The following is a 14,232-nucleotide window of genomic DNA, read 5'->3' on the forward strand; positions in this document are numbered from 1 at the left end:
TTGAAGACGCTCCTTAAAACCTACCTCTTTGACCAATGCGCTAATTTCCCCTTTTGCGGCTCGGTGTCAAATATTGTGTCCTGTGAAGCGCTTTGAGACATTTCACTATGTTGAAGGCACTATATAAATACAAGTTGTTATTGTTGTATCCGGTGGTGTTCCCCTGGGGTAAAAGAATAATTATTCCCGGTGTCCTGTTCCATTAATCAACATAACAAAAACAGATTATCTGGTCATTATCACATTGCTGTTTATGGGAGCTTGCTGTGCGCACACTGGCTGCCGCATTTCCTACATTACAACAGTGACTACACTCCAAAAAGTAATTCATTGGCTATGAAACACTTTGAGACATCCTGAGGTTGTGAGAGGCGCTATAGAAATGCAAGTCTTTCTGTTTTGACACAGGAATTTCCAGGGACAGGAGGCGGGTCCGATCGGTGCTTTGCTGATAGGCAAGAGTCTGGTGATCCTGATGTCAGGGGTTGTAATTTGAGATAGCTGCACACACACACACAGGACTGCGAGCACCAAGCTACTGGCGGAGAGAGAAGCTGCAGAGACACAGGTCTTCCTGTGCCTGAGAAACACACAAAAGGAAATTACAAGCCACAAGGTCTGCTTGAGCGAAGGTCGGTGAGTAATGGGCTCGTTCACTGAGTCTCTCTCGCACTGCTAACAGAGAACGAGGCCAGCCATGAATCCATTCATTGCTCCCCGTTCTGTGGGCCTTTTCCACTTTATACAAGCCCTTTCTGCAGCAGACAAAACCATATAGAAGGACTGAGCTTCACCTTTTTGAAGTTCTTGTGATCTGGAACGCGCTGCCTGAAAGGGCTGTGGAATCAGATTCAATATTGACTTTCAAAAGGATAAGTAGAAAATGTACTGGGGCCAGTGAGACTAATCTCTTCCACAGAGCCGGCACAGATTTGTCTCTTTCTGTGCCGTATCATTCTCTGATTCTGCGGCTCGCTGCCTCCTTCAGTGTGTGAGACAGAGAGCTTCGGTCGGCGCTTGGTGGGCAGAGGAATAATTAAACCCTGGGCCGCAGAGAGCTTGTGTGTTTCTCAGCCCCAGGAGGTGCTCACAGAATGCCGCAGCTTGGAGTCCCTGGGTGCTGTCCGCAAGGAATCTGGTGCCGCTTCCACGCTGCAAGAAATGTCAGGAGTGCGGAGACAACAGCAATAACTTGCATTTATATAGCGCCTCACACATCCGAAGGCGCTTCACAGCAGCCATTATCGAACAAAATTTGACACCGAGCCACACCAGGAGATATTAGAACACATGATCAAAAGCTTGGTCAAAGAGGTAGGCTTTAACGAGCGTCTTAAACAACAACTTGCATTTTATATAGCGCCTTTAATGTCGTGAAACGTCCCAAGGCACTTTACAGGAGTGTTATAAGAAAAAAAGTTTGACACCGAGCACATAAGGAGAAATTAGGGCATAGAACCAAAAGCTAGGTCAAAGAGATCGGTTTTGAGGAGCGTCTTGAAGGAGGAAAGGGAGGTGGAGAGGTTTAGGGAGGGAGTTCCAGAGCTTGGGGCCCTGGCAACAGAAAGCACGGCCACCGATGGTTGAGCGATTTATAATCAGGGATGCTCAAGAGGGCAGAATTAGAGGAACGTAGACATCTGGGGGGTTGTGGGTCTGGAGCAAATTACAGAGACAGGGAGGGGCGAGGCCATGGAGGGATTTGAAAATAAGGATGAGAATTTTAAAGGACTAGAGAGTGACAGCTAGGGAACGGAGTTTGTGGCAGGGGCCAAAGGCAATGGCTTCGGTCTTCCCTATATTAAATTGGAGGAAATTTCTGCTCATCCAATACTGGTTGTCGGACAAGCTATTGCTCAATCTGCAGGATACTGCTGTGCACAAAGCCGGGGAGAAAAACCATACGGGTCATTGAACAAAATTGTGTTTTTATCATTGTAATTCATTAGTTACAAAAATATTGGAGATGTGGGGGTGGGGGGTGAAGTCTGTTTCTCTAACAGTTAAGATGAATCCAATTGGGTAATAGAGTCCATCCCATTTCTCATTGGCCGTAGGAAGACGGTGTGCCGGAGGATGGACCAGTGGCGGGGTAGTGCGAGGCGGGAGGTCACATGATAATACCTCCAGGGGTAGATGTTATGCTGCAGCTGTACAAAGCCCTGGTGTGACCACACCTGGAGTACAGTGAGCAGTTCTGGGCTCCACACCTTAGGAAGGATATATTGGCCTTGGAGGGAGTGCAGCGTAGGGTTAAAAAGACTTGCATTTATGTAGCATCTTTCACAACCATCAGACGTTTCATAGCGTTTTACAATGAAGTACTTTTGGAGTGTAGTCACTGTTGTAATGTAGGAAACGCAGCAGCCACTTTGTGCACAACAAGCTCCCACAAACTGCAACGTGATAATGACCAGGTAATCTGTTTTAGTGATGTTGATTGAGGGATAAATATTGGCCCCAGGACACTGGGAATAACTCCCCTGCTCTTCTTCTAAATAGTGCCGTGGGATCTTTTATGTCCACCTCAGAGCAGACGGCCTCGGTTTAACGTCTCATTCAGAAGACGGCACTTCTGACAGTGCAGCATTCCCTCAGCACTGCACTGGGAGTGTAAGTCTTGATTTTTGTGCTCAGGTCCCCTCCTGACTCAGAGGCGGGAGTGCTGCCCACTGAGCCACAGCTGACTGGAACGATCCCTGGACTTCAGGGGTTAAATGACGAGCAGCGATTACACAAACTACGGTTGTGTTCCCTCGAACTATTTCCACTGGTTGTGGCGTCGAGGACGAGGGGACACAGTCTAATAATTAGAGCCAGACCTTTCAGGAATTGCCTTCTGTTGCCTGGGCCCCAAGCTCTGGAACTCCCTCCCTAAACCTCTCTGCCTCTCTTTCCTTTTTCAAAACGCTCCTTCAAATCTACATCTTTGATAAAGCTTTTGGTCACCTGTGCTAATTTCTCCTTATGTGTCTCATAATACTCCTGTGAAGTGCCTTGGGATATTTCACTACTTTAAAGGCGCTATATAAATACAAGTTTGTTATTGTTGAGTGAAATTAGGAAACACTTCTACACACAAAGGGTGGTAGAAGTTTGGAACTCTCGTCCACAAACGTCAATTGATGCTGGGTCAATTGTTAATTTTAAATCTGAGATTGATAGATCTGCGTTAACCAAAGGTAATGAGGGAATTGGGCCAAAGGCGGCTGTATGCAGCTAGGTCGCAGATCAGCCATAATCTCAGTGACTGGTGGAGCAGACGCGAGGGTCTGAATTGCCTCCTCCTGTTCCTGTGTTCCTTTGTTGGAAGCCCCCAACCAGAGTTGGGACTCCTCGGTCCCCAGCAGCTACCGTCCCCAATGCGGGTATTTAATGACAGGGTCTTTGCCCAGAACAGATCAGAGGGGGGGATCGCTGGATGGAGTTCAGAGTCACAGGGCCAAGAGGGTAATGAGTCTTGAGGGTGGCTGGGAGATTACTGTAGGCCGCATCACAGGACCGTAGCCTGGCTGAGTATAAACAGGTCATAACCCAGCCTGGAGCCAAACACACACAGCTTGTTTCTAGCAGCCTTGAAAGCTCAGTATTTCTCCTGTCTTTCGGATGAGACGTTAAACAGGGGCCCCGTCTCCTCTCTCAGGTGGACGTAGAAGATCCCGCGGCCACTATTGGAAGAAGAGCAGGAGAGTTCTCCCCGAGTGGCCTGGCCAATATTTATCCCTCAATCAACATAACTCCCCTGCTCTTCCTCGAAATAGTGGCTGTCGGATCTTTTACATCCACCTGAGAGAGCTGACGGGGCCTCGGTTTAACGTCTCATCCGAAAGATGGCCCCTCCGACAGTGCGGCGCTCCCTCAGCACTGCACTGGGAGTGTCAGCCTACGGCAGGCGCTCACGTCGCTGGAGTGGAACCCACAAACTTGTGATTCAGAGGTGGGGGTGCTACCCACTGAGCCAGGATAATCATGCCTCCGTTGCTCAGACCTTTTATTTGGGGCCAGGTTAAAATGGAGCTGCTTCCCCTGCATATGCCAGGAGCCTGTTTATAAAGGGCGTCTCTGAGTTAGCCACAGCCAGCTCTCTGGGGAGCGTTTCCCTGTGCATAGATACTTCAGCGGTTTCGGTAGCCAGTGACGGAAGTTCAAAGCGCTTGTTAGTGGTTTTGGAGGAGGGGTGAGAGAAGTTTCTGCAACATTGCTGGTAAATTTTACAAGTGCAACTAACAGTGGAAATGATTAAGTTCCTCTTTTTTTTTTTAAATTCAGACCCAGTGTGGTATCTCACTGACACGAACTTCTGATCCAGTGTTGCTGCCCAGTTGTGCCCAGCTGCACAAGGACATAAGAATTAGGAGCAGGAGGAGGCCACATGCCCCTCGAGCCTGCTCCACCATTCAATGAGATCATGGCTGATCTTTGACCTCAACTGCCCTTTCCCACCCGATCCCCATATCCCCTTGATTCCAAAATCTATCGATCTTTGTCTTGAATATACTCAATGACTCAGCATCCACAGCCCTCTGGGGTAGAGAATTCCAAAAAAACACAACCCTCTGAGTGAAGAAATTTCTCCTCATCTCAGTCCTAAATGGTCGACCCCTTATCCAGAGACTGTGGCTCCTTGCCCCCTGTGGCTGCCTCATTGGTCTGGGAAGGCTGCTGTGTGGAAGCTGCACATGTCCTTCTAGGATGCCCTCGAGCAGCTTGGAGCCTGGAAGGGCCGGCTGGAAACTGGTCAACACCCTCCTGGGAGGTTTCAGTCTGACCTGGCTCGGACGAGGCCATGTGTGGAGGCACTGGCGGAGTGACAGGTCTGGGGCCAGGAATGCTGTGAGCCGGAGGGAGCGCGTCATCCGTATCCTGACCCGAGGAGCCTGAGTCACTCACCGGGGCGGCACAGTACCACCACCACCAATCTGAGGGAGCTCAGGCACCACACCGGAAGGTTCCCCCGTGGCCCGTGGTGGACCCAGCCGCGAAAGCAACACTGAGGTCTCGGGCGGCATCCAGCTGAGACTACATGTGAGCAGCCACAGTCTGAAAGCCACCAGATATGACAGCACTTAGATGCTCCGTCAACTCTTGCAGAGCCACTGCCATCCTCTCCAAAGCAGCACCGATACACTCGTTTCCTCGCGCCTGTGCTGCAATGGCAGCTGCCACATCACCCTAAGGGCGAATTTCCCGTGGGAATAACGCCCCAATTAAGACTGCAAACTTTCAGGTTTGAAGGGCTAATAAGACTGGAACACTTTTTGTGGTCAAAAAGCTAAATTTGGATCCAATGGCCGCCCCAAACTTTGTGGCGCTAATTGGGGGAAAAAAAGCCTTAACACCACCAGCTTTCTGGCCGAACTGAATTTCGGCCCCTATGCCCCCTTGTTCCAGACTCTCCAGCCAGGAGAAACATCCTCCCTCCATCTACCCTGTCAATCCCCCTCAGATTTTTATAAGTTTCAATGAGATCACCCCTCATTCTTCTAAACGCCATAGTGCATAGGCCCAATCTACTTAATCTCTCCTCATAGGACACCCCTCTCATCCCAGGAATTAATCTAGTGAGCCTTTGTAGCATAGATAGAGAACCTCCTTATAGGACAACCCTCTCGTCCCAGGGATCAATCCTAGTGAGCCTTCGTTGCACTGCTTCCAAGGCATGTATATCCTTCCTCAGATAGGGAGACCGAAACTGTGCACATGAATTTGTCACAGATTTTACGGACACCCCCCTCCCTCAATAACCTAAAGGGCTTTCAGTTGTGTTGGGCTCTGGGAAAGTGACTGCAACCCACGGATAAATCAGGAAGGAACCCAAGGGTTGTAAGTTAGACTGAGATCCTGAGCTTCATTGCCTTCAGAGCCAAGTGTAGAAACACCACACCGTTTTAACTCTTCTCTAGTTACCTCCCCCCCCCCCCCCTCCACAAATATTCACAAAAAGAAAAATAAGTCTTATATTCGCAGAGTGTCTTATCACATCTCGCCGAATCACCCCAGAGCATTTCACAGGCGATAAATTACCCTTTGAAGTACTCTGATGTTTATGTAGGCGGATGTGGCAGCCATTTTGCGCACTGCAAGCTCCCACAAACAGAAGCAGACTGCATTATAGAATCATAGAAATTTACAGCACGGAAGGAGGCCATTCGGCCCATCGTGTCCGTGCCGGCCGACAAAGAGCTATCCAGTCTAATCTCACTTTCCAGCTCTTGGTCCGTAGCCCTGTAGGTTACGACACTTCAAGTGCACATCCAAATACTTTTTAAATGCTATGAGAGTTTCTGCCTTTACCATCCTTTCAGGCAGTTTGAGACTGCATAGAAAAACTGGAGTATCTGCGTTTGAAGGTATTGGTTGAGGATGGAATGTTGGCCGGCACACAGGGAGCACTCCTTATTGGCTTATGACTCAGCTTGCATTCAGTCAAACTGTTGAGCAACTTCTTCAGAGCGAGCCACTTAGACAAGTTTGTAGTAAATTTCTGGTCATTAGGCTGCAACCTGCAATTTCCAATTCTTCCCCTCCCAATGGCATGACACGAGCTGAACTCGATCACTGCTGACCGTGGGTCATGGGTCATGGGTCATGGGCAACACTTCCTGAGGTCACAGAGGGCGAGATCTCAAAGAAAATGGCCGCCTCTGACCAGAGGTTGCTGAGTGGAAAACACGGTAACCATGGTAACAGGAGGCGACTGAGTGACAGGAGACATTATAACCAATAAGGAATGTCATCAACCCAAATATAAGCAATCTAAGAAAAGCTCCCTCTTTATAGAGGGGCATAACTAATAAAAACACAAATCATACAAAAGAAAAGAAACTTAACAAATGAAATAATACATTTACTTCCCTTCTACACGACACTCTCCAGTCCCTGCGGTGCCCACCGGTGGCGGAAGGCCTCAAGCGTAACGGTGGTCACGGCGCACTGCTTCTGCAGGCCGCCCGGGCACGGACAAGGCCACGGAAGGGAGGCGGGAAACCAGAGCGATTTCCCCCCCTGCACCCCCACCACGGGCCGTGCACAACCTGGACCTGTTGACAGCCACTTGATGATGGCAAGGCCCTGGAGCAGACCCATGAGGAGGTCCTCCGTCTTGCCCGCTCCCCCCCACGCCCGCTGCCGACTCCGCTCCAGGTGGCTGAAGATCAGGAGCGTAGGACTGAAGTCAGAGGGTGTGGAGCAGAACCCCTTCAAACAATGGAAAAGGTGCCCGACCTCTTGCACCCCGTGTACCCTTGAGACACAGACGCATCCAGGATGCAAAAATTGCAGGCAGCCTGGGAAGCTGTAAAATAAGGTAAAAACCTATTCGATGGCAGTGTTCCATGCAACACTCTCCACCCAGATTCCCAATGGGGCAGGGGAGGACTCCCAGGCAGAGGGACCTTCATTAGGGCCCCTGGACACCAAGAGGTGTGTCCAGACAGAAGACGAGGGTGAGTGTGCAGAAGCAGGCCATACAGGAAATCACTTCACGCATAGCAGGAAAGCCAATGACATCGGTTATTCCAGGCAGTCTCTCATCCAAGTATTAACCAAGGCTGCAGTTGCTTAGCTTTGAGATCACACTGGGCCAAGCTCTCTGTTTTTCCATTGAGATTTATTTAACATTTACAACATGCTGATTATTCCTTTGTACCTTACATATTATTCTTTTACCAATTTTTAGCTAAAGAAATTAAAAACATGAACGACATTAACATCGCCATTATTCTGTTACATTGTACGGTCGTTCCTGTACCATTTATTTTATAAATTAAAGTTTAATTTGTTGCCGGTGACATGTTCATCTATTGAACTTGAAACACTGGTCAAAAAATGCCATCCTTGAATTCTTTTCAGGGGGTATGGCAGCATAGTGGTTATGTTACTGAACTAGTAATGCAGAGGCCTGGGCTGATGATCCGGAGATTAAATCCTATCACAGCAGCTTCAGTTAATGAAATAAATCTGGAATTAAAAAACCAGTATCAGTTTCATGGTCACCATTACTATCAGGTTGTCGTAAAAACCCATCTGGTTCACTAATGTCCTTTAGGTAAGGAAATCTGCCGTCCTTACCCGGTCTGGCCTATGTGTGACTCCAGACCCACAGCAATGTGGTTGACTCTTAACTGCCCTCTGAAATGGCCCAGCGAGCCACTCCCGATCTCCTGCCTGAGACTGTGACAATCAGAGAATCTGTGCAATGGCGGGGGTTGTTGGTCCGTCGAGGTTCATGTGTGGAATGTGAACTCCGGGCCTCAGCCAGCACTGGGCCTTACGGAGACGCAGATTTACGGGCTGGACTGACCTCACTGACCCCGGCCAGAGCAGCAGCAGCGGCTATACACAAAGGACTGAATCAGTCAGGTTCCCTCTCCTGGTCACCGTCCAGTGACCCCCGGCTAGAAGGTGTGTGTGCGGTTATCAGGACTGTGATGCCACAGTAGTCGAATAGCCTGTCGAGAGACACTGACTTGGCTCGCGCAGGAAGGTTGGCCTCTCAGGTGTGCTCTAAGAGGGCAGTTTGGGATCCGTGGAAGCAAAGCTCACCCAGAGCCAATCAGCGGTGGGGAATGAGCTGTGGGGGGGGGGGGGGGGGGATTGGGTTGTGCGGCGGGGGGAATGGGCTGGGTGGGAGGGAGGGGAAATGGGCTTGGGGCAGAGGGAATGGGCTGCGGGGTGGGGGGAGTAGAAAGGTGCACTGGAATCAGGACTTCACTTTAACACAGCGGATCAGACGAGCGGTCCCCACACGGGGCCGGTGAGAGTGACAAAGCTGCCCTAATATTCCATGTTGTTCCTGTCTGCAGGGGCGCGACTGAGGTTGAAGCCGGGGTTCTGGGATAACAACATGAAGCTACAGCTAATACACCAGAAGGTAACTAGACAAAGCCCCTTCTCGGAGCGGGAGGGCCAAGGGATCCTGCACAGGTGTATGTGTGAGTGTTTGTTTTCATTCATTCCCGAGATGTGGGCGTCGCTGGCAAGGCCGACATTTATTGCCCATCCCTAACTGCGCTTGGGAAGGTAGTGGTTAGGGGCCTTCTTGAACCGCTGCAGTCCGTGTGGTGAAGGTGCTCCCACAGTGTTGTTGGGGAGGGGGTTCCAGGATTTTGACCCAGCGACGATGAAGGAATGACCGATATATTTCCAAGTCAGGATGGTGTGTGACTTGGAGGGGAACGTGGAGGTGGTGGTGTTCCCATGTACCTGCTGGCCTGGTCCTTCTTGGTGGTAGAAGTCACGGGTTTGGGAGGTGCTGCCGAAGAAGCCTTGGTGAGTTGCTGCAGTGCATCTTGTAGATGGTACACACTGCAGCCACGGTGCGCCGGTGGTGAAGGGAGAAAATGTTGAAGGTGGTGGATGGGGTGCCGATTAAGCAGGTGTCCCATGGTCGATCGCAAATATGCCTTTGTGAGCTTCAACTTGGAGAAGCTCGGTTGGGTGCTTGACACCGATACGGGCCATGGTTAACAAGAGTGTTAACCATGTGTTTGGGAACTTGCTCTACAACCTTGAAGGTTGCTCTTCATGAGGAGCGCTACAGTCCGATGGAAGCAGACTTTGGAGAGAATCAAAGCACCTCCTAAACCCGTGACCTGTACCACCTTGAAGGACAAGGGCAGCAGGCGCATGGGAACACCACCACCTCCACGTTCCCCTCGAAGTTACACACCATCCTGACTTGGAAATATATCGGCCGTTCCTTCATCGTCGCTGGGTCACAATCCTGGAACTCCCTCCCTAACAGCACTGTGGGAGCACCTTCACCACACGGACTGCAGCGGTTCAAAAAGGTGGCTCACCACCAGCTTCGCAGAGGACAATGCCGTTAATGTCTGACCTCCTTGACGTGAGGGAGGAGTCATCCACGTCGCAATCTGTTAGTCCTGCCCTGCATGTGAATGATGTGTGTGGGGCTTCGAGCAGCTCAGTGTTGGGGTTAATTCCCCCCTCCCCCCATAAACAGTATTTGTGTGAATCACCTTCCCCCACCACCCCCGTCTCCCTCGCTCAGGGACCCTCAGCTCTTTCTTTCCCCCAGTTCCCCCCACCCCCGAAGGCGCTGCCTTTGCTGGGGCACCGATTCCCCGTGGTTCCAGCCCCCATCCCCTCCGGTACCTCACTCAAGCGGCAGGAGAGTGTCGCTATGCTATTCGACCTTGGAGGGCATCACAGCCGCTGATCCCGGGCTGATGTCCACAGCCGCTCAGCTTCCTGCAGGAGTCACTGGCTCCTGATTGGCAAAAGGAACCCGCCTTCATCCACCCCTCCCCCCGCCAAACCCAGGGGCACTGAGGCTAACTGTAGCTCCCTCACTGAGTGGATGTGAGCAGGGCTGTGGGAACGAAGAATGTGGTTGGTGTTAGCGGAGAGGCCACTGACCTACTCTAGTTCCACATGGTAGCTGTAATTTAATTTCCTGTTTTTGCAGCCTAACTCGATTGTCAGCGTCCCTCCTGACCATTGAGCTGCTGAGCTGTGCCGTATGATTTTTTAACAGACTCTGACTGTGATCACTTCTCTGTGATTATCCCTTTCCCAGGCTCTATGCAATTTTCTGAAGTGGTCATCACTTAAATGCCTTTTACTCCCTTCTCCCAGCTGTCCAGCCTGTGGCTCAGTGGGTAGCACTCTTGCATCTGAGTCTGAAGGTTGTGGGTTCAAGTCCAGAGACTTCAGCACATAAATCTAAGTTGACACTCCCAGTGCAGTGCTGCATTGTCGGAAGTGCCGTCTTTCAGAACCGAGGTTAAATGTCGTTAAACTGATGTCTGCCCTCTCGGGTGGATGTAAAAGATCCGGTGGCATTATTTCGAAGAAGAGCAGGGGAGTTCTCCCTGGTGTCCTGGGCAATATTTATCCCTCAATCAACAAAAACATTATCTGGGTCATTGTCGCCTTGCTGTTTGTGGGAGCTTGCTGTGCGCAAATTGGCTGCCGCGTTTCCCACATTACTACAGTGACGACACTTCGAAAAGTAGTTCACTGGCTGTGCATTGCTTTGGGACGTCCTGAGCTGGTGAAAGGGGCTATATAAATGCAGGTGGTCCTTTCCCAGTCTGTTTGTTTAACGTCTCAAACAATGCAGTTTATAAAGATACTGTGGGACTTCACCACTCAGAGTGAGGCGGGCCACCATTGATCATCATCACAAGCAGTCCCTCGTCCCTTGTATCGAGGATGACTTGCTTCCATGCCAAAAGGGGATGAGTTCATAGGTGTTTCAATGAAAGACCTAATATTCCAGGTCCTGAACTACATCCTGAAGGGTGGAAGATGCCTGTCTGTGGATTTTTTTAATGTGTGGTGGCTGGTGCACACCAGCCACCACACGGGCTTGACAGAGCCCTAGTGGCAAGGGTTACCCAGGATGACTGGAGACCAGCTCTGCTGCACGGACCGAATGCGCACACATATCGCAGTTTGGGCTGGCCCTTGCTGCCCCTGGGCCCTTGCCTCTCCTGGGCCCCGAACTCGCACCTCTCCTGGGCCCCGGTCACATTACTCTACGATCACTCGCCACTCCTTTGCCCCGACCTCGCTGCTCCTGCTGTATCTGCCCATTTATACAGCTCCTGTCACAGCTCAGGAATTGCAGAGACTGTTTTGCAAGAAAGCACGGCAGCCTATTTATACACAGCAAGGTTCCACAAACAGCAATATGATAACGACCAGATAATTTAATTTTAGTGATGTAGATCAGGACACGGAACAAAGTACCCTGCTCTTCTTTAAATAGTGCCTGTGGGATATTTTATATCCTACCAGACAGGGCAGATGGAGCCTCGGTTTAACGGCTCACCTGAAAGACGGCACCTCTGACAGTGCAGCACTCCCACAGCGGAGTGTGCGTTTAGATGTGTTCAGATCCTGAAGGAGGTTTTGAAGCCACAAGTCTTCTGTTAGAGACAAGAGTGCTGGTAGCTGAGTCCATGTGGGGGCAGTCATTGCTCAGGTGTGACAGTAATCGTGGCCAAACAGCGCCTCTGGGCTGGACAATGCTACCTGCCCATGATCACTGACCCCTGCTAGAAAGTGTCTGTATGTTTAGGTGTCTGTGTGTGTGTGTCACTGTATGTGTGTGTGTCTGTCTGCCTATCTGTCAGTGTGTATGTCTGTGTGTGTATACATCAGGTAAGGACAGGATCTGCTTCAGCTGTGATGCCTCCCACAGTCAAACAGTGGGTCAGTACTCAGTCTCTGGGCTCACTGGAAGAATGGCCAATTCGGCAGCGGTCTCGGGTGCGGTTGTGGCTCAGGGCCCGTCACTGTGTCCCTGCTATTTAACACCGTGTTCTTGCTCTCTGAAGGTGAGGCAGTCGCCACTGATCCCCGATGGGAGGGCGAACTCGACCCTGCGGAGCCCAGGAATGCAGAAGGTATGGACGCTGCGCTGACCGTGTGTCTCATCTGGAGCCTGCGGGTGGGGGGGTCACAGTCCAGATGTAAGGGCAAGGGCCCCGATTGGTCTGCGGGTCTTCACGCTGGCTGTACTCTGTACTCCGACCGTTTCCATGCCAACAGAATGATACCGGGGCTGAAAGGGTTAAATTCCGAGGACAGGTTGCACAGACTGGGCTTGTATTCCCTCGAGTGTAGAAGATTAAGGGATGATCTAATTGAGGTGTTTAAGATGATTAAAGGATTTGATGGGGTCGATTGAGAGAAACTATTTCCTCTGGTGGGGAGTCCAGAACAAGGGGGCGTCACCTTAACATTCGGGGTGATGTCAGGAAACACTTCTTCACACAGTGGGTCGTGGAGAGCTGGAACTCTCAACAACAACAACTTGTATTTATATAGCGCCTTTAATGCAGTGAAATGTCCCATGGTGCTTCACAGGAGTATTGTGAGATAAAAATTTGACACCGAGCCGCATAAGTAGAAATTAGCGCAGGTGACCAAAAGCTTGGTCAAAGAGGTAGGTTTTGAAGGAGGAAAGAGAGGAGGAGACGTTTAGGGAGGGAGTTCCAGAGCTTGGGGCCCAGGCAGCAGAAGGCACGGCCACCGATGGTTGAGCGATTATAATCAGGGATGCTCAAGAGGGCAGAATTAGAGGAATGCAGATATCCCCCAAAAAGCTGTTGAGGGTGGGGGGGGGGGGGTCAATTGAAAATGTGAAACTGAGATTTTTATTAGTTAAGGGTATTCAGGGATATGGAACCAAGGCGGGGTAAATAGAGTTAAGATACAGATCAGCCGTGATCTAATTGAATGGGGCGGCCTGGAGGGGCTGAATGGTCTCCTCCTCTGTTCCTAGCCTTTCTGACGTTAAAGACTTGCAATCATTGGTTAATGTTTTAATCAACACACCCGGGCGGGGTGGGGAGGGGGCGTGAGGCTTTTACTCTGGGCAGAGGGTCTGATTCGAGCCTGTGAGTGCACAGGGCCATTGAGTGGACATCACTGTTGATGCAGATGGGAACTGAGAGAATCGAGGGACATGGGGATAGTGCGGGAAGGCGGAGTTGAGGTCGAAGATCAGCCATGATCTTATTGAATGGTGCAGCAGGCTCGAGGGGCCTAATGGCCTACTCCTGCTCATAATTCTTATGGTCTGACGCCTGCTCCTTCTTTGCCTCTTCCTCCTCCAGATCTACCGAGATGCGGCTCTGGTGCTGGTGGTCATCTTCATTCTCATCCTCCTGATGATGGTGCAGTTACTGCTCTTCCCATTCAAACATCAAATCGACAAGACGGTGTGGACCTCCAGCGAGACAGCCGACCACCTGGACAAGGGTTGTCCGAACCCCTGCAGGTACCTGGGCTTACACTGCCCCCTGGGGGTACCTAGGGGATTGACCAGGACCTACACTGCCCCCTGGGGGTACCTGGAGGATTGACATGGGCTGTCCCGACCCCTGCAGGTACCTGGGGGATTGTCAGCGCCCCGGGGGTGCCTGGGGGATTGACATGGGCTGTCCCGACCCCTGCAGGTACCTAGACCTACAGTGCCTCCTGGGGGTACTTGGGCGATTGACTAGGGTCACACTGCCCCCTGGGGGTACTTAGGGGATTGACTGGGGCTACAGTGCCCCCTGCAGGTACCTGGGCGATTGACTGGGCCTACAACGCCCCCTATGGTTACCCGATGAAGAGACACAGGGCTGTACTGCCCCCTGCAGGTACCTAAGGGCACAAGGTGCAGGATGTAGTCAGGCCTTGCAGGGAGAAATATAGGGGGGCCTGGAATACAGGTTTTAATAGGATGTGGGGAAATCCATTAGCAGTTCC

General features: G+C 51.0%; 1 protein-coding gene across 2 annotated transcripts in view; it reads left to right on the plus strand.

Annotated features, from left to right (window-relative positions):
- Window positions 1-496: 496 nt before the first annotated feature.
- The window catches only part of pld3 (phospholipase D family member 3), a 28,920-nt gene continuing 15,184 nt past the window's right edge, over window positions 497-14,232 (plus strand). The window contains exons 1-4 of one of the 2 annotated variants that reach the window (XM_070867940.1): window positions 497-636; window positions 8,805-8,872; window positions 12,309-12,377; window positions 13,593-13,756. In XM_070867940.1, the coding sequence (XP_070724041.1) occupies window positions 8,846-8,872; window positions 12,309-12,377; window positions 13,593-13,756 (260 nt within the window). In that variant the 5' untranslated portion in view covers window positions 497-636; window positions 8,805-8,845. The remainder of the gene's footprint in view (window positions 637-8,804; window positions 8,873-12,308; window positions 12,378-13,592; window positions 13,757-14,232) is intronic. The other variant, XM_070867942.1, reaches the window with a different exon arrangement.

Source organism: Pristiophorus japonicus, chromosome 26, assembly GCF_044704955.1.
Source record: "Pristiophorus japonicus isolate sPriJap1 chromosome 26, sPriJap1.hap1, whole genome shotgun sequence".
NCBI classification, from domain to species: Eukaryota; Metazoa; Chordata; class Chondrichthyes; family Pristiophoridae; genus Pristiophorus; species Pristiophorus japonicus.